Source organism: Podarcis bocagei, assembly GCF_964188305.1.
Source record: "Podarcis bocagei genome assembly, chromosome: 10".
Taxonomy (NCBI): Eukaryota; Metazoa; Chordata; class Lepidosauria; order Squamata; family Lacertidae; genus Podarcis; species Podarcis bocagei.
Window position 1 is genome coordinate 56,146,229 of NC_138135.1, and position 20,941 is coordinate 56,167,169.

Here is a 20,941-nt window from a genome sequence, read left to right on the forward strand (position 1 = left end):
TACTGCTGCATTCTGAATCCTATTGTTCTAGGACCAATCAGACTGCTGCATTCTGAATCCTATTGTTCTAGGACAAATCAGACTGCTGCATTCTGAATCCTATTGTTCTAGGACAAATCAGACTGCTGCATTCTGAATCCTATTGTTCTAAGACCAATCAGACTGCTACCTTTTGGATCCTATTCAACTCAGTACATAACACAGGCAGTTGCAAGACATTCCCCCACGTGCAAAACACGTCCATCTGCGTTGCAGCAAAGGCAAAAGTATTCCCATTGTTTTAATTTTTTAAAAAATTGCATTGCCTGCTAAGCGGGCCAAACTCTCCCTACTGAATGCAGACGTCTGGTGTAGACGCCATGAGGATTTTTACAGGGTTCTTTCAATTCCTGACCGTGCAAAACGAAGACACCCCCCCCCCATCAAGCATGAACCCCAGAAAGTGGGGTGGTGTTACTCCGGCCCCTTTCCCGCCCGTTTCCATGGCTGCGGCTCCGAAGCGCGTGGGGGGGGAGGCTGCCATGGCGACCGCGCCGCGCCGGGCTCGCCTGTTTCGCGCGCCTCGCCCACCGCAATGGAGCAAGGGCGCCTCTCTCGGCAAAGCCGGCGGCAAAGCGGGAGCCCGGCGCCTCCCTCGGCCGGCACGAAGCCCGCCGCCTTCGCCAAGAGCGCCGGGGCGGAGGACGTGGCCGAGGCCGACCTCGAAGCCGCCGTCTCCAAGCTCGTCTGCAGAGTGGGGCGCGTCCAGACGGAGGCGCGCACGTATCTGCACTCGGCCATAGGCTGCGAGCGGGCCAAGCGCTGGCGGGAGGTAACGGGCGCCTCTGCCTCCTCCCCGCTCGCTAGGGCGGCTGCCCGGGGGGCGCGAGAGCGCGCGTGCCTCTCAAAGCTGCGCGTGGTGAAGCCTTCGGGCTCCATCGCTCGAATGTGGCTGTGGAAACCTTCGGGGGGGATTTATGTTCCGGATATAATCATCTGGCTTGACCCCCTCGAAGAAGTTTCACCCTAGTTTCCATGCTGGATGGGCTGCACGTTCGTTCGTGTGTGACGTAGGGTTCCAACGTCATTTCTCCATTTTAAAGAGGGACGTCCTAATCTTTATCATTTATTGAATTTATATACTGCCCTATGCCCGGAGGTCTCAGGGCGGCTTGCAGAGTAAAATCAAAATATAAAACCACAAAATACATAACCAAAGTGAAAACAACACGAAGACCCCCTCTTCCCCCAAAAAAATAAACCCCACACCCCACATTTTTAAAAGGCATAAGTAAGAATACATCTTTCCACACTGGTTAACTGATGCCTATTTTGAACTTTTTAGTATGTTTTTACTGCATGTTTTTACCTTTTTCTGTTGTGAACCAGTTTTAATCTAGTAAAGGTAAAGGTACCCCTGCCCGTACAGGCCAGTCTTGTCAGACTCTAGGGTTGTGCACTCATCTCGCTTAAGAGGCCGGGAGCCAGCGCTGTCCGGAGACACTTCCGGGTCACGTGGCCAGCGTGACGAAGCTGCTCTGGCGAGCCAGCGCAGCACACGGAAATGCCGTTTACCTTCCCGCTATAAAGCGGTATCTATTTATCTACTTGCACTTAGGGGTGCTTTCGAACTGCTAGGTGGGCAGGAGCTGGGACCGAACGACGGGAGCTCACCTCGCCGCGGGGATTCGAACCGCCGACCATATGATCGGCAAGTCCTAGGCACTTAGGTTTTACCCACAGCGCCACCCGCGTCCCATTTAATTTATTATTATTATTATTATTATTATTATTATTATTATTATTATTATTATTATTATTATTACCTCACACATCTGACTGGGTTGCCTGGCCACTCTGGGCAGCTTCCAACATATATTTTAAAAAAAACAACCCATAATAAAATGTTAAACATTAAAAAAAAAAATCCCTGTAGATGGCAGTCTTCAGATGGCTCTGGGGTCGCACAACTCCTAAATCTGATGAAAACGGACAACAACAACCCTATGAGGTTGGTTAGGCTGAGAGATTGTGACTGGCCCAAGGTCACCACCAGTGAGCTTCATGGCTGAGCAGGGATTTGAACCCTGGTCTCCCAGCTCCTAGTTCAACACTCACCACCACACCATTCTGAGACACTAAACTTTTGCATTCCTTTTAGAATTACATTCATTTGTTTTCTTCCTTTGACACAATGGTGTGGCCAGTGGCGAAGCTGCATGCTCAGCTACCAGGGGCAGAGAGCAGGCGGGGGTGCGGCTGTCGCCCCCCGGGAGCATGGCATGCATCCCGGGGGGGGGGGGTGCCGCCCACGGGGGCGTGGCACACCCACGGTCGTGGTGTGAGTTCTGGGGGCGTGGCGCCCAGCGCCCGGGGGGAGTGCACAGCGCGTGTCTGGTGGGGCCGCTGTGATGGCTCTCTCCGCACCCCTGTTCCTCCGCCAATGCGTGTGGCAGAGCTTGAGAGAAATCGGATGCCTATTGTGATTTTCCTTTCCTTTTCTAATAGTACTCTTTTTAAATACATGAGTCATATTGGATACAAATACACACTGTTGTGTGTATACGTATGCATACATATACACAATTATACACACAATTATATTTCATCCGTATGAATCTTGCAACAACAAAAAGGAGCAACTGCTCTGACCTGCTTTTTGTTTTTGAAACAGAAATTTTGTTACTTGCAGAAGCTTGGACGTTTTCACCCCAGCTTGAGGTCCTTATGCTATTTTTATTTTGCTTTCAGGCAATTGAATACTATAGAAAGCTGCTATCTTCCTTGAACAAAATGAAGTTTCCTGCAGAATATGTTCCTGGTCATAGCTGTATACGGCTGGTAATTTCAGTTTAGCATTTAAAAGAAAATAGGACCAAAGCACACACTGTTAAGCACACACTTGTGGGTTTGGCTGTAAAGCATGGGTTGGTTTTTGATTGACTGATATTTTTATAATTAGTATGGTACCAAAGCTTCCTATGGCTGTTCTGGCGGTTGTTTTGTCTTTACGGTATCCAGGCAGCCCCCAGTTTACATGTGTTCAATATGTGAGCGACCGTGTATATGTGCATTGCGATGAACCTGGAAGTGACCCAGAAACGTCATAAGGATGTCACTGAAACATCACTAAAAGTATGGAACAGGGTGAAGCAGAACGGTGTTTGCAGGCTTTTTCAATGGGCTTCAATTATACGTGATTTCACCAACATGAAACGTTCACCACCTTGAAATGTAACCCCCGTGTAAATGGGTGTGTGTGCCTGTAATCTATTTAAATTGTCTTTTAAACATTGGGGGAATAGTCATTCTTGATTATTAGTCCCAATAGTCCTGGTTGCATTCTTATTTCATAGCACAAAATCTTCTTGTAGTGGGTATTACTCGTTATTTTGAACTTCTGGGGCTGTTCTAATCATACCAGTACTAAAATATTATAAATAATGTGCTATCCTGGTTCTTTTATTTTAGGTGTTTGAAACATATTATCATCTAGGTGTTGCTCTCCAAAAATTAGATTTGCACCGTGATGCTGTGGAAGCGTTTACTAATGCAATAGAAGCTGCAAATGTCCCCAAGGTATGGAACTTCCATAACATTTGTATTATGTGTACAATTTGTACAGCGGTTCTGTATTGTAGGGAGAGAAACATATTGTTTTCATTTAATTGTTACCTTTTGAGAAGTTTAAAGGAATCAAAGGAATGCATTTTTAGATGTATTGTTCACATACTTAATTTTTAAATAGCATACTATTCACCCCATGATTAGGAGGAATTAGGTTAACAAGCTACTGTTGTGGTAACATTTAACAATTACTGTACATCACATGAGAACTAACACCTAAATGAGTATTTTGGCATTGGCGACTCTTAGCAAGAACCAATTTCTCAAAATATTTGGATATTTTATGCCGTAGTTATTCCCAAACTCCCCCCCCCCCCACTGACAAATCAAAAATTGCTCAGAGTCTTGGCAAATTGCTTAATTTTATCTGCTTGTTGTACCAATTGTAATGTGCTATGCTAGAAACTATATGAATTGCAATTGTATCTTTATTGCTTCTTTTATTTAGTATATATTTTATCATATTTCAATTTGAATTCCATAGAATACAAATTGTAGTGCAAAAAAACACAATATAACACCATTGTGTGAGCACATTTTTATTTTGAAAGCATGGTACAGAGAAAAAAAGTTTGAGAACCACTGCTGTAGAGTCACTTAAGTAGTGTTGATAATGTTATTTAGTATGTTGATTAGACATTATGTAGGCATTGGGGCTTTAGTTTTTTTTGGTTTTTTAAAGTAAATGTCTAGCTGTCCCAGAAAGAAAGTTATGCAGCAAAATGTGCAGATACCCTTCTAAGCAATTTCTGTGAAATGAACCATCCTGGCTACTCCCACCTGTCAGTGTTTCTAGCCAATGAGTGATGTGAGAGCTGTGATTGATAAGTGAACACCAGGCAATAGAAATCCTTATTGTTTTCTCCTCCCCTTTAGTGCCCTTCTCCTACTTCTGTCTTATTTTCCAGGCCATGATAGTTTGCCTTCCCTGTCCCTCTAGCAACCAAAATGCATCTTAATCTGAGATCAGGTGGTCCATAGAAGTTATCTTCTGCAGATATTACACAGAAAGTGTGGGTGGATGTTTAGAAATCCTCTTCCTTCAAAAAGGAAAATGTGCAAACTTTGCAAAGAGCTTAGGCATGTTTCCTGCTGTGCCAAAGACCAGGCTTTCATTAAGAATTCATTTCATAATTAACTCACAGTACAATGGTATATACATGCCCACTTAGAAGTAAGTCTCTTTGTGTTTAATGGGGCTTCGCTCCCAAATAATCGGATGCATGATAGCAGCCTAGGCTTTGGTTTAGAGATGGCATTGTGGGAAATTTTTTTATTGTGACTTTAACAGCTGTATGGTGGAAACTCAACAAGGTAATCTTTTTCTAGAGATGCAGTGATAGGGGAAGCTTCCTCACAAATGGCAGCTATTCCCCCACAAGATCCTTTTTTAAAAAAATTGTGCTACATTGGCCACTCTCCAGTTCTCAGGTACAAAGGGAAGTAATCAGAATGAATTACAGATTTTGTTAGAAGATCAGCAGTTTCACATGTGAGTTCTTTAAGAACTCTTGGATGGATAACATTTGTTTATATTGAATTTGTCAGTGATACCACTATTTCACCACTATTTGCTTCAGTTCTTCAGACTTGCTCAGGGATCTTCTGTACGTCTTCTTTAGTCAAGACAAATGCAAATAATTAATTCAGCTTCTCTGCAATCTCTTTTTCCTCCTTTAGCACCCCTTTAACTCTCTTGTTGTCCAAAGGCTGTACAGTGGTACTGCCGGTTACAAACTTAATTCGCTCCGGAGATCCGTTCTTAACCTGAAACCGTTCTTAACCTGAGGTACCACTTTAGCTAATGGGGCCTGCTGTGCGATTTCTGTTCTCATCCTGAGATAAAGTTCTTAACCCGAGGTACTACTTCCGGGTTAGCGGAGGTTGTAACCCAAAGTGTTTGTAACCTGAGGTGTTTGTAACCCGAGGTACCACTGTAGTCCTGTTCATACTTATCTGGAGGTAAGTCCCATTGCATTAAGCGGAACACCCAGGTAACTACTGTTGAACTTAATATACTCTCAGACATGCTTCTGCATCTAGCATTGCACTTTTAGTTATGGAAAAATGAGAGTGTGTATTGTTTTGCCTTCAAATTTTATTTCTGTGATCTATTTATACTTCAATTTAAACATAAGTTATTATAAGTGTTGTTGGTGCCTTTGTAGTTCCCATACAATCTCATTAAATTCTGTCTCCGTTCCTTTTTCTCTGCAAGGGAATAAATTGATTTATATGAGCATGCTGCTAATGTTATAGTTCCTTGTCTAGCCCCTTGGGTTCTAATGTTTTTTAAACTCAGTACAATTATGGGAAACACTGCACTGGAATGATGACATAAATCATCCCCATAGGAGTCTGAACAGTCTGGGGAGTAATCTCATAGAACCCTGCTGAGGTAAATAAGACCAGTAATTTGAAATAAATAAAAGAGCAATGGAACTAATGTGAATGGCTCAAGAATTCCATTAGATTCACAATGGCAGTGTTTATGTGGCATAGCTGTGTAGATCACATTGCAGGGCTGTATTAAATATAATAATATTGCAGCTCACAAGAGTATCCTCTTTTCTCCAGAGTGTCTGTCATGTTGGCTGTGTTTCTGGATCTTACTACCAGACACCTGCGTTTGCGAGGAGAGCTTATGCATATGTAAAATGCGGTAAGACATATTGCTTCTGTAGCCAAGCTCAATAAACATGCTTGTGTAGGAAAAGTAATAAGTCAAATTGAAATATATTCTACCCGCCTTGGCATCACTATGGAACAGCGTGATAAGATCTGAGTTTAGATTCTACAGTGTTATGAGTCTGTCTTACGTGCCAAAGGCAGATGTTCTTCTAAATTCAGTGAAAATCAACAGGTAGTGTGCGGATTGGGATCACACCAACTGTGACCCTACCTCCCCTAGGCTGTATACATTCATCTGAAGGTCTTCACAGAGTTGCATACATGTTCTGTATCTTGCTATGATGCATCCTGTGTTCTGTTGTGAATCGTCAGTGTTCCTAGTGTCTCTGGGATTTGACATCTGTGCACTGAATCCTGGGCAGATACTTTGGATTTTGTTTCTGAAATCAATCAATCAATCAATCAATCAATCAATCTGAAATCAATCAATTCAAATCAATCCTCTTTTTTTCAATTGCCAACTTACCTCAACCAGCTGATATTTTTGTAATGTAAGTTCAGAATCATTAAGGAGGTGGGATCCCTCTCTCTCTAAAAAACCCTCTACCTGGCTATTTCAACCACTTACTTCAGAGTTGAAGCTTGCTTTGTAATTAGTCCGAAACTAATCCAGCTCTGTTAAGATGTCATATTTTACAGATCTTGGATTCCCTTAAAAATGAGGCTTCACTTTCACCCTTATGCCAAACTTAAGTTAAACTGTGCCCAGTTCAACCTAGTCATAGAGAAAAATATTCTTGCCTCTTTAAGTTAAAGCAAATGCCTGTAGGCCAGTGTGGTGTAGCGGTTAAGAGCAGTGGACTCGTAATCTAGTGAACCAGGTTCGATTCCCCGTTCCTCCACATGCAGCTGCTGGGTGACCTTGTTGCTAGTCACACTTCTCTGAAGTCCCTCAGCCCCACTCACCTCACAGAGTGTTTGTTGTGGGGGAGGAAGGGAAAGGAGAATGTTAGCCGCTTTGAGACTCCTTCGGGTAGTGATAAAGCGGGATATCAAATCCAAAACTAAGACATGTTTGTATTTATTTAGGAAAATAAGTTGAAAATCTTTCCTTCAGCACCACCTGTTGACTAGATTACTGTGCACAGAAATCCAATTATGTGCCCATTTAGGCATGTAATTGATAGTTTACCTGAGCAGCAACGAAGCAAGATGGCAGGTTTCCTGCATTTTTTGCTTGCTTCAAACAACCCAATGAGCTGAAAGAACCAAAACATCTAGCAGCGTTGATAGAATTTGCATTGGAATGGTTTACATGGAGACAGACAACAGAGGCAGATTTACACATGTGCATTCTTAAATGGATCAAGTAACTGCATTATCAGCATTTTGATAGATTTACGCAGGTACATTTACAAGTAAGTGGGAAGCCTTTTTTGTGTTTTGCAAAAGATGCTGAATTATGGCTCAGAAAAGTGGTATACAAATATAATAATAAATAATAATAAAAATAAATAAATAAATAAATAAATAAATAAATAAATAAATAAATAAATGATGAAGTCATTCTCTGTGCAGGAGGAAGATAGGTAGGTGAGACAGGTTTTGTTGGGCTTGTTCCAGCTTGTTTACATAACACTAAACCATTGATTTTAGCATTACAGTACATGCCAACCAGGTGGATGGCAACTCAACATTTTCTGGCGCTACAGGTAGCCTTGTCTTGGGTTTAATAACAAAATGTAGTTTGCAATGATAGAGATTGGTTGCTTGCTAAAGTTATCAGTTGGCCTTCATGCTGAGTTATATTAGTAAGGCTGTGGCCTGTTTCACATGTCACATTAAACAGTAGTTAAAAACAAACCATAATTTAATGCAAACGTTCAGGATTCTTGTGCATGCTGCCGAAAAGTTCGCACTCTGCTCCTCGTTCATGGTTTGTTTCTTTCCAAACAAACTACTAGTGGTAACTCAGGTTGGTTCTTGGCTTACTGCTTATGGTTTGTTTGGAAAGAAACAAACCTTGAACCAGGTTCAGATGTGGCAGCTTAGCAGGAGCAGAGGGAGAAAAAAGCAAGAGCTTTTCACCAGCATGCCCAAGTACATAGTTCATTCATACTAAATTATAGCTTGTTTTTAATTATAATTAAATGTGATGTAGAAACCAGGCCTGTATGTGTGCTAATGAAAAGCAGCAAGTTGATACAGGCTTCCTCAACCTTGGCCCTCCAGATGTTTTGAGACTACAATTCTCATCATCCCTGACCACTGGTCCTGCTAGCTAGGGATCATGGGAGTTGTAGGCCAAAAACATCTGGAGGGCCGAGGTTGAGGAAGCCTGATATAATATTTTGTGGTGGTTGCTAGTCATAGAAGAAACTCTCTCTGCTCTGTTCCTAGGCAAAATCAAAAAAGCAATATGTGATGCTACAAGAGCTGTGGATTTAGACCCCATGAATCCTGTGAGTAGTAATGTGGTTCAAGTAACTATAGGATTCACTGTATGTACACTTTATACTCTTGTAGAATTTTAAGATTTTTGGTCGGGAAAATTGTGCCATATTTTCTAGATTTGGCACTAAGAGGTAAGCCCAAATAAATACACGAATTTCTTTGCAGACTCATGAAGAGTTGAAGCAAGCATCCATGTCCAAGGGCTCAGTTGCACAAAGCCATTTCACAATTTGATAAAAATTAGACTGCTGCACCATAAAACTGAGTATATAAACACAAGCTGAATCTAGTAGAACTTGCTGTTACTTGAGCACAAACATATAGTTGCACTTTCCTTGTTTATCTTGAGTGATGAAAAATTCCAGGGCTCAGCACGTAGCTGAATTTGGTTTCCTTTGGAAGAAGGACACTGGATGCTTACAGTGTTTTGTAATGTTTTAGTTTATTTACAGATATACAGGTTGGGTATAGGAAGAGGTACATCTTTAACATTCCTATCAGCCAACCAAATCTACCACCCTTCATCTGATCTCCAGAGAGAAGCAGCTCTGAATCTCCTGATGCTGTTATCTTATAAAGGAATTACAAACTCCTCTTTCTCTGTGTATGTTTCTCTGTCTGTCTTAGTCAAATCTGAAGCTTCTTTTGTTTCTTTTCACACAGAGGCCTACAATACATCATTCTTGACTGTTAACACTCCTTTATTACCTTCAGGATTCTGGGGCGGAGTTGCCTTAATCCACATGGATTGCCCTGTTCTCAGAAATCTAACAGCAAGATGTATAACAATGTAAAACCATATGCAGTGCTTACACTGGATTAATAATACTTCCTAAATCTGTGGTTCCCAAACTCCTCGCCCCCCTGCAGACCACTTGGAAATTCCTGAGGCTCTTGCTGAACCTCTTAATAATTTTTTGGGTCTTCTACTTATCAAAGCACATACATAATTCATATTTTAATAACCGCTTGCCTTTTGAGTGCAATGGATGAATAATCCCCCCATGCTGGCATCGCCATAGACCTGAGGCCAAGCTGCTGAGAAGCGCCCTTTCAACTGGTGATTTTTTAAAGGAAAAAGTAGCAGTCTGTACCAGCACCATATTACAGAAATCAATAAAGACTGGGGCGTCTTTGCCCTATGTGATGATTTGCCCCTTGTCAAAGCACTCTCTATCGCTATCATTGCAATTGGTCCATGCCAGGATGAAGTCTTGATATTCTTGGTAGTTATGCAGCCTTAACGTGGATCATCTGGAGCTCACAGACCACAGTTTGAGAAAGGTTTAAAATGCAATGGTGTGGCTTCAGTCATAATCTCACCACAGTTTGCATCCACACTGGCTCTCAGTTAGTTTCTGGGCACATTTCAAAGTGCTAGTTTTAACCTCTAACACTCTTCAGTTGGCTGCGTCTTAGCTATCAAAAATATTGGACCTGCTCATCACCTTAAATCAGTGGCAGAGGCTCTTCTCTGTTTCCTCCTCTATTTGGAGGTGAGGAATGTAGAGAAGCATAGAGGACCATTTCTGCGGCCATGGGATGCCTGGAGAAGATCTTCTCTAGGTATGTCTTCCTACTGTGACGGGTGCTGGTAGAAGGAAGGCTGCTGTTCTCTTGTGCCTTTCATTGAAGTGTTCCTTTAAAGTAGACCAGTTCAGCTGTTTTCTCTGTTTATTTCTTATCTTAATCATTGTGTGATTTGTGTTTGTAGAACTTATATATAAATAATTGTTTTATTGTAAGCTGTTTCGAACTGTACAGTTTGGAGTAATGCTGCCCTTGTAGCCTGTCTGTGATCTACGCAGTTCTCTTAGCCATTTCATCTTTGTGGGAGGCCTGTGAAGTAAGTTAGGAGCTGAAAAGTAGTGACTTCTGGTGAGGGGCAGTAGTAATATGCTGAAGATCCCAGGTTGAATCCCAGGTAGAGCTGGGCATTCCCCCTGAAAACCTAGTCAATACTGAGCTAGACAGCTAGACAGACCAATGATCTGACTGATTATAAGACAGCTTCCTGTGTTGACTTTCCTAAGGTGAGCTCCATCCCTGAGTGGGGATTTGAACCTGGTAGTTTAAGCTTCCTGTGGATTTAAGCTGTGATTTAGGCAAAACACCTTTTTTCCAGTTTTTGCTGACTGCTATACTTTTTATTTCCTAGGATGTGTACTGTATCAGAGCTCTTGCATGGAGCTCAGCAAAAGAAAAAATGAGAGCCCTTACTGATTTGAACTTTAGTTTCAAGCTGAATTCATCTCATATTTGCACTATGATCTTAAGGGGAGCAATTTTAAACTCCCTTGGGAAACTGCCTCCTCCGAAGAAAAATAAAGATCATGAAAAGGTAAATGGCATTCTCCTGGAACTTATGGTTTTCATTGGTTTGCCTCATAATTGCCTCTGAAGGGGCTACCAGATTTTATCCAATTCTGAAAAAAGGTCTAGCACAAAAAAACAAACCACTGGACCTATTAGTATGTAATTTGACAGACTTTAGCTACTTGCTAGGGTCTATTCAGCTATAGATCTCACTCATTACTGTCAGTAAGCTGGGGAAATTATAGTCCTATTAAAATAATAATTATAATAATGATAATAGTGAATCGGAGGGCCACAAAGCTTTGTTTTTCTGAATTGGGATTTGTTTTGTGACCCTGAGCCAAATTGGAGACTCAAAAATTGGTTTCTACTGTCTCAGGCTGTTTTTTTCAGAATGTTGAGTGGGAGTCGGAACCAAATCTCGTGCTTGGCGCACACCTCTTGTTTCCATCCCTATCAATTTCATGTTCTTCACCACACAGCTCCTCATTGATGGTGAAGAAACAAGCACTGTTTGTGATTATGTATGATTACTGTGACATGGCAGACTAGTAAGGCTATAGCCAGCAGTAGCAATTTAATACATTCAGGTTATCATGTGATAACTGTATTTACTGTGGATAGAATGTTATGCAGCCTGGTTCTGTTTCCTTGTCAGATATTGAAAATCTTTTCTCTCTGTGTGTAATATTAATAAGACAGTGGCTGTGAAATCTATGCATTATTACTGGAACCCACTCATGTTTCTTTTCCGGATTTCAGTGGTTCACACGATCGTTAAAGAAGCCATCTCTTGACTTCTACAGATATTATTACATTTCTAGTGTTTCTGTTCTGATTAACTCTGAAATTCTTAAGGAAGTGTGAGATCACCCACCCACCCGCATGCTTTTTAATTAAGTCCAATGTTATCCTCTGACATAGGAAAGTCGAATGCAGACTTTTCCCCACGATGACATGATTTGAACAGCATTTTTATATTCTTTACAAAAGCATTATCCTCTATATCTAGCGCTACAATAGATACATTCCCACTTTTAAATGACTCTATATGTCTACAGTATATGTTACATCCTTGAAGGAAAGCCTCCATTGTGTTTGCCCAACTGCCCAACTGTAGAATGGCTAGTAGCGCTGGCATTGCAATACTAAAAAGGACCAAATAATCTGCTATTGGCACAGCCTAAAATAGTCTTTCCACTTATTTTCATCCCTGACAATGAAAACGAAAACCAAGATCCTCTGCTCCAGTATCAAATTCTGAGTTATCCAGATTCCAAATAAATAAGTCAATTTAGAAATCCTTCACGTGCTCTTAATCAACCCTTATATTCAAATGTCTAGTAGTACTGATTTTTCTGAACACACCGGTACCTGTCTCTGAAGATTATTTAATTGTTTTTGTTTCCCAATAGGCATCTGATATTTCCTGGGAAAGCAGGAATTTCTTTGATGTGGAAGATTTTTATAGTCCAAAAATTCCTTCATTCTATGATAAGTGAGTAGGAATGCAAGCAGCTGCTGAATGCAGTATAAAATTGCATGATAGCAAATGCAAACCATTGGAGGGGACGCTGTGCTTTTGAAAAGGGCTTGAAGTAGCGAAGTAATCTCTTTGCACTTATTCCATTTCAGTTTGTATCTTCCACTGTAGTTGCAGCAGCACTGTACTTCACTGAGAAGCTGGATTTCTCCTTCAGGGCAATTAAAAACAACAACAACCAGGAAAAGCCATCTGGGGAATGGGTGACTTGAAGTGTTGCTGGGATATATTTAACCATTCTGCATTCCAAATCCCTTTGCTGGCAACATTCATCCCCACTGACATGGGATTTTCAAATAACTTGGGAGATAATTTGGAGTGAGGAAATAACAACGGGTTCCCAATTGCCCTCTCCTGAAGGGGCTTTTCTTGCTATACACAAAGGATGATTGGTGTGTGTTTGTGTATTAAGAGCAGTTCCAGGATTTCACAACATACTCATGTGAAGTGCATTAAGTGTGTGCATCCATAGTGATATAGGGTCAGAATGAATCAACTGCAGAATCATTCCTTCACTACCAGAAATGCACAGAATGAATGTACTTTTAAATAACACATACAGTTGATTAAAGGTAAAGGTAAAGGGACAGTTAAGTCCAGTCAGGAACAGCTCTGGGGTTGCGGTGCGCATCTTGCTTTACTGGCTGAGGGAGCCGACGTTTGTCCGCAGACAGATTTTCCAGGTCATGTGGCCAGCATGACTAAGCCGCTTCTGGCGAAACCAGAGCAGCGCACGGAAACGCCGTTTACCTTCCTGCCAGAGTGGTACCTATTTATCTACTTGCACTTTGACGTGCTTTCGAACTGCTAGGTGGGCAGGAGCTAGGACCAAACAACGGGAGCTCACTCCGCCGCGGGGATTCAAACCATGACCTTCCGATCGACAAGCCCTAGGCTCAGTGGTTTAGACCAGTGTTTCCCAACCGGTGTTCCGCGGCACACTAGTGTGCCGTGAGAAGTTGGCTGGTGTACCGTGGGAGGGAGGCGGGCGAGTCGGGCGGTGAGAGGCGGCGGCGGCGAGGATCCGCGTCGAGCCGGGGGCGGCTCCGCGGTGGTGGTGCCGAGGTTTCTCTCTCCATTCTCCCCTCACACACACACACAGGAAATAACACAGGATCAGCTGACAGGACCCAGCCAATGGGGCGGCGGCGGGGCAGCGCGTGCAAAAGGGAGGAGCGCGAGACAGCGGACGAGGAGGAGGCCGGCATGTCCGGGCAGCAGCAGCAACAACAGCAGCAGCAACTCCCGGCGACGGCTCCTCAAGCCCCGGGCAACCCTACTCCCTCACCGGCCTCGGCCCCCCTCCTGCTCCACCCGCCGCCGCCTCCCCCGCCGCCGCCGGCCACCTCGGCCCCGCCGCCCCCTCCTCCGCCCGCTATCGCCGCCACCACCACAACAGCCGCCGCCGCCTCAGCTGCCGCCGTCCCTCAGTCCCTCGCTTTGCTGCCTCCTCCCCCCCCACCCCCAAAGCTTGGAGGTTCCCCGGCAAGGGGGAGGGGAAAAAATTGAAAACTTTCACTTTCGTGCGTCCCTTCCGGCGTGATGCTGTGCGCTGACGTCACGGGGCTGTAATGGTGGTGTGCCGCGAGATTTTTTTCCTCAAACAAGTGTGCCTTTGCCCAAAAAAGGTTGGGAAACACTGGTTTAGACCACAGTGCCACCTGTGTTCTTAGGGAATAAATAATACACAGACACATCATCATCATCATTTATTAACATGTAATTTGGATTTTTAAAATTCCTGCTATAATATTTTTTTTCGTTTTTTAAAAAAAGCATGTTTGAAAATTAAATCTGACCTTTTATATATAACCTTCATAAAAATGAATGAATAGCCGTCTTTTGAAATGCTGTTTTCAAGAAAGAATTGTGGGGCGCATCACCACAGGTGTTATCCTCCAATCTATCTTATTGACATTTGAATCCTATTTGATGCCCGGAAATTAACTGATCACTGCAATTTGCTCAGTTAGTACTCCAGTTATCAAATAATGTGGTTACCTTAAGCAATTAGCGTGCACTTCATTTTAGGAAATATTTAAATAAGTAACTAGATCTTTAAATAATTTTATTAATGATTTCAGATTCCTTTCTTGATGATTTAAATCAATCCATCCTAGACATACCTTGATTTATTTATTTTTTTAAAAATCTGCATCTGGGCAGAAAGGCTTCTAAAATTATATATTAGCAGAGCCATCTTAGACATGTCTATTCAGAAGTAAGTCTGAAGGAGCTCAATGGGACTTTACTCCCAGGTAAATCAGGCACAGGATTACAGCATGAGGGAAGTATACTCATGCATGAAACCTCAGAGAGCTTCATTCAGCCATTGTAGACTGTATTAATCCTGGCCAGCCAATGGCCTGTCTCAGTATAAAGCAGCTTCCTTTGTTCTTACGTTTTGTGATGCTGAATAAACCATGAAATGAAGGTAATAGTGCATAAATATATTACAATGCATAAATGTTAATAAAACCAAGTTCCTTATCTTCTGATGATTTTTTTATTTATAGATACCTCTGGTCTCTAAATGTTTTTCATACCGTGACTGAAATAGACCTGTTTGATGGAGCTAGATTCCTCTCCAATTGTAAGAGCCAGTAAATGTACTTGAAATGATTATGCTACAAATGCCTGCTTTGCCTTGCCTTTCAGTTAGTTGGATTTCTCGAAAATGTCCTTTGGTTATAGAAACCTACAGGAGCACCTCCCTCAGTGGGGTGACCCTCAGCTATGTCCTCCTGGCAGCAGTGTCACTGCTACTTTACTAAGAGGGCGAGGGCAAGGCCATGGCTGCATGGCTGCTCTGGTGGAGACGCCAGAGTAGCTCCACTGGTGCGTCAAGGATCCCCAACCTCACCTGCCACCTTTCCCCTCCCCTTCCGTGTACGTAGCAGCGATGCTTCTGCCGGGAGGCTGTTGCTGCCTGTAGGCTTAGATATATTAGGAAACTCATTTAACAACCCGCAGACGCAGATCCATTGACGTTAATGGACACAGCTCATTTAGGTTCATTAATTTCCATGGACTTAGTTGCATACGAGCCCATTTCACTATATCAGGCATAGGCAAACTCCGGCCCTCCAGATGTTTGGGACTACAATTCCCATCATCCCTAGCTAACAGGACCAGTGGTCAGGGATGATGGGAGTTGTAGTCCCAAACCTCTGGAGGGCTGGAGTTTGCCTATGCCTGCACTATATTGTCCAGCAGAAAACACAGCCTCTTCTTCAGCTGCCACCAATTTTCATGCTTGATGGAATGCTCTCTGAAGTGCTGGTGCAAGATGCCTGAAGCAGAACCCCAATGTCACCCTGCTAGGGCCAATAGGTTAAAAGCCTTGCAGCACCATTCAGGCTCCCAGTTCCTGCCTTTATCTTTTCTGGTGCTGCCTGAAAGCTGCTCTGTCCTGCTGCGTGGCAGGAATCTGGTTGTCTGGAAACTGTGCAAGTAGATTGTTCAGGATACTTAATTTTTTTGTTTTTGTTTACCCCATACATCAGAACTCTAGAGTAACTTAAACATGTGATTCTGATTTCTGTTCTGCCTTGGCTAAATATTTCATGGCTGTTTTTGTTTTAGAGTTTGTTTTAATCCTTTAATTCAGAAATACTTTTTCTTATAAATATATATATATGTTGCATAACATAATTTCTCATGTTTTTGAATTAGCCATTAGCAAAAACAAAGAACAAAACCTGCGGAGACCATTTAAATGTGGCTCTCTGACAACGTATTCCGACAACATTTCCTTATTAAGGCGAAAGATGTACTCACGGCAAAGCATGGCATCAGTCACAGGAATTAATGGTAATAATTAAATAGATACTTAAAAGATACTTAAACATAAAAAATAATAGGACGCTTTCTTGCTTCAAGCTTGGAAATGTAGTTATGATTGTCTGTGCATTTGCACAGACTGAATCTTGCACACACAAACATATGCATGTACCTAGGGATGTCTGAGTATTTTGATGAAAACAAGAGTAGAAATTGCTGGTGTTTGCTTATCAATCCAGTGAATATAATTGCTATTCACTGTTATTGCTTTGAGTCCAGGATTGATACGTAATTGATTAGGTTTCTCTCTCTCTCTCCCCCCCCCCCACATTTGCATCAAAATGAATGGGGTGGAATAAGTCAATGGCCACATAATTCACATTATTGATTTTGTAAACGGTGTAAATTATATAATTTTATCACAGCAGGCAGCAAGACAGTGTTTTGGGTGGAGGATAAACTGGGGCAGAACAGAATAGCTCAGTTGGTTTAAAGCAGCCTTCCTCAACCTCACCCCTCCAGATGTTTTTGGCCTACAACTCTCATGATCCCTAGCTAGCAGGTCCAGTGGTCAAGGATGATGGGAATTGTAGTCTCAAAACATCTGGAGGGCCGAGGTTGAGGAAGCGTGGTTTAGAGCGTGGCGCTCATAACGCCAAGGCTGCAGGTTCGATCCCCGTAAGGGCAGCTGCATACTCCCAACTCATATGATTCTGTGCTCAAGAAACAGTGTTGCATATTCCCCCTTCCACCCTTATAAACAGCCCTTCTGCTATGTGAGGGTGATTCAAGGAAGTTGAAGAATAGGAATAAAGTCCTTAAAACAATATAGGTAAAGGTGCCCCCTGACCATAAGGTCCAGTCACAGATGACTCTGGGGTTGCGGCGCTCATCTCGCTTTACAGGCCAAGGGAGCTGGCGTACAGCTTCTAGGTCATGTGGCCAGCATGACTAAGCTGCTTCTGGCGAACCAGAGCAGCGCACGGAAACGCCGTTTACCTTCCCGCACACAGCGGTACCTATTTATCTACTTGCACTTTGACGTGCTTTCGAACTGCTAGGTGGGCAGGAGCAGGGACCGAGCAACGGGAGCTCACCCCGTCGCAGGGATTCGAACCGCCGACCTTCTGATTGGCAAGCCCTAGGCTCCGTATATTAAAACCGCAGTAATTTCCTTAAATAGTCACAAAATCAACCAAATACTACACTGCAGATTTATAAAACACATTGATAATATTATATTTGCTGTTAGGTGTGTGCAGTTGCTTTTTAAATACATCCTAACATTTGCTTTTCTATATTATTATTATGCTTGAATACTGGATTGGTGCTCTCAGGGAAGAATCGCTCCAGTTTATCATCAGCATCTGGTAATCTTTTTTTTTTTTCATATTGTTAGAATTTGTACCAGAATTGTTTTTATATAAACACTTTCGAAATATTAAAGTGCTCATCAAGCCCTGGAAGCTTCAACAGAAGCTTCAGAAAGAAAACTTGAAAACATGATCTACTTTGTATATTATAATACAGGCAATGTAATCCATCTTATCCCCTGGCAGGAATCTATGTTCCAAGCAGCTGGAGCCACATATATTTGAAGCCATATTGGCTTGTGAGTTGTGTGGTTTCCCCTGCTGCCATACTCTACCTTTCTCTTAGATCAGTCTGTAGTAATATAATCAACCTGCCACAAAATAAATCAACCGGCTTCTGCAGACTGGTGGTATAAAATATTACAGGATTTCAGGCAGGAAGCTGATTAGAAATGAAGCTGTGTAAAAGCCCACAGCCTTTGCAGGTGCAAACAGTATTTAAAGCAGAATCACATGTGACTTCCCCGATAGCAGCATAAGCACAAATCATCAGGAATGCACAATAAAAATGATGTCTGCAGAGTCCCGAAGACTACACTGGATTTATACAATGCCTTTTCAGGGGGAAAATACTTCTTGTTATATTTACTATTGCTCTCCTAATAAATTTTATCATTTGCGCCCCCCCTTTTTTTAAAATTGTGCCTGACTACTGAATTGGTGTTCTTATTGAAGAAAGACTCACATTTGCCAGCTACACAGGAATCTGGCAATTAGTTTTTCTTACCATGATCATTGCTTTCCATCTCAAAAAGGTTGCATTTGAAGGTGTTAAAACGTTCAACAGAAGCTGCAGAAAGGAAACCTGAGAATATGATGCACTTTGTACATTGCGGGGAATGCAGTGCAACCTCAGCACATGACAGGAATCCTTTCACCAAGCAACTGAACCATCTCTTCCCACCCCCCAATGCGGCATGCCTGCCATTAGCCAGAATACTACCTGTGAGATGCAGTGCCATATGGCCAGCAATTCGTGGAAACTTGAAACCCCCTGCTGTCTTCTGAGCTTCTCTAGGCCTTGGCCATTTCAATGAATAAGGCAGCTTAGTTTTCTGTGGTTTACTGGGCCTGGATTTTTCCTCAGAAGGAATACCTAGAGACAGGTAACGCTCAAGTCCACCACCATACAGAGGCTGCAGTTGCACCCTGCATTGGTAGCGCAGAAAAATAAATCCTACAAATCTAGATAAACTCCACCTTCACCTAGCGATAAGGAATGACACAATGCTGTTTGCTGAGCACCCTTGGGTCAAAATTAGATGCACTCTTGGCCCCAGAATCCTAATCTGCCTGGGAGTATTTCTCATAGTGCACAAGTATGACTTCCTAGAAGCATGAACAGTAGAGGGGCTACGGAGTGCCTTGCCTAGATTATCATGCCCAGGCTCACTGCCTCCCCAGCAATGGTATAGGAGCCCTTTCTCTGCATGGAGCAGCTTTCTTGGGCCAGTAACCTTCTCCAGTAACCTTCCATAGGATAGTCAGGAGGTCTACCCTCCATCTTCATGTGACATTCAAAGATCATTACGTTTGCTTCTTAAGAATCCTGCAATGGCTCGTGCAATGAGTACTATAAAGCTTTTTCCTCCCACCATGTTCTAGAGATATTGCTCTTTTCAATGCCTTTGCTCTCTATTCTGCAACCCTATTGACTGACAACTTAAAGTTGGACTTACCATGATTTAGGTATGGGGGAGAAATTCAATTCAGTTTGCATTTAAAGGTGAACCTGCATAGTTTGCACTTTCCCAAGCAATATGCAAACTGAAACATTTCCTTAAAAACCCTTTCTGAATTTTGCAGGGCCAAATAAGGTGTTTCTCCTATCTGTTTTAAGTCTTATGCATTCAGTTTATCTGTATGTTTTATCTTATGCTGGTTTGTGACAGAAATAAAATTTGATACTGTGTATGAAAATGCATATACTAGGGTCAAGTTTGCATTGAAACACACCTGTAAGTGCAAATAACACATTATAGTAAGGAAATTGTTTTAGAAAAAGCATTTGTATTAGGCAAAATTGCATACAAAAGTTTGTATAAAGAGAAATTCACACTAAAGCGCTGATGAATTTTCATGAGGATTTGTAAAAACAACAACAACCCAAAATTGTTGTGGAGAACTGAACTTGAGATTGAAAAATCAGAAACGGATAAACTTGACAGATTCACCATGGCTACTGTGAAGTACTCTTCTAGTAAGCAAGGAGTGAATCAGACTAGCTCACACACACAATAGGGGAACAACCAGATCATTGAGAGTGGTTTGCATGTTTCCGCTGCACAATTTACCATGGCGGTTTCTTAGTTAAGGACGCTGCTGCAGTCTAACTTTCCCTAAACAATGGCTTTTTGTTTGTAAGAAATATTATATGAATTAGGCTGGAGTCCATTTGAAAATTGGTGATGGTTACACTAATGCAAAAATACGGACGAGAGAATACAGTAACCCTCCCCTCCCTGTTCCTTAGGCAGTGAAAATTTAAAGAAAACTGTGGCAAAAAGATCAAGTTCATTTACAGGCTGGAATGCATGAAGAAATCAGCTTTCAGCAGGATCATCGTGGCCTGGTACATGGCAAGGTATCAAGTGATGTTTTGGACACTGGAGCTTAAAATATGCTATATTTTAAAACTGGCATTCTTTAAAATGTATTCCGTTCCTTAGTAAAGGGCTTTATTAATATATGCATATATTGAGTGTGTTTGTATTGTACCTCCTTGGTGACGCTCTCAGGATCCTCAGTTGTTTGTGGGTGGCATGCCAAAACCTACACCGGCCCCAAATCTATTTGCATTGTGCATTTACACAAGTCATAAAGATAAAACACAGCTTGATATTATAACTGGAGAGGGCCCATAAGATTTTTCAAAATAAACGTGAGTGACTTTAACTTGCCCATTGACCACATTATGCAGTGCTAGAACATTACTCATTTATATCAATTCAGAACACTGTGCATAAAATTGTTTCTGAAGAGGAAGGGAAATACCTGTACTCTTAGTGTTACCACGCACACCTCGCTTTTTGTCCCCTTGACGTGCCCAAAAGGCATCTAACAAAAGTTTCAAAACAATATTCTGTCTAAATAGCATAACATGAAAGCAAGTGGAGCAAAGTTTTCTCAGGCTTGGAAACTTTCTGGGCTGGGTTATTATGCCTATGAGCATAATAACTGTTTCTCGGTCTTTCTGTTTATTACCAAGAATAGTAGTGTAGTTCTAGTCTTGAAT

The 20,941-nt window shown here is 42.2% G+C and overlaps 1 protein-coding gene across 1 annotated transcript; it reads left to right on the forward strand.

Moving 5' to 3' along the window:
- The first annotated feature begins 569 nt into the window (after nucleotides 1-569).
- Nucleotides 570-20,407, forward strand: LOC308596561 (uncharacterized protein). The gene is made up of 11 exons (XM_081211786.1): nucleotides 570-811; nucleotides 2,731-2,820; nucleotides 3,451-3,558; nucleotides 6,184-6,268; nucleotides 8,638-8,699; nucleotides 10,850-11,032; nucleotides 12,423-12,505; nucleotides 15,067-15,143; nucleotides 16,226-16,363; nucleotides 17,671-17,703; nucleotides 20,180-20,407. Exons 1-11 carry the CDS (start codon nucleotides 575-577, stop codon nucleotides 20,242-20,244), a joined length of 1,161 nt encoding a protein of 386 aa, XP_081067912.1. The 5' UTR covers nucleotides 570-574; the 3' UTR covers nucleotides 20,245-20,407.
- The last annotated feature ends 534 nt before the right edge of the window (nucleotides 20,408-20,941 follow it).

What these genes read in the sequence shown, in the direction of transcription:
- LOC308596561 (XM_081211786.1), top strand. Translation starts at nt 575, where the DNA reads ATGGAGCAAGGGCGCCTCTCTCGGCAAAGCCGGCGGCAAAGCGGGAGC. An exon ending in AAGCTGCAAATGTCCCCAAG is followed by an intron (nt 3,559 to 6,183) that starts GTATGGAACTTC and finishes TCTTTTCTCCAG; the next exon opens with AGTGTCTGTCATGTTGGCTG. An exon ending in TTATGCATATGTAAAATGCG is followed by an intron (nt 6,269 to 8,637) that starts GTAAGACATATT and finishes CTCTGTTCCTAG; the next exon opens with GCAAAATCAAAAAAGCAATA.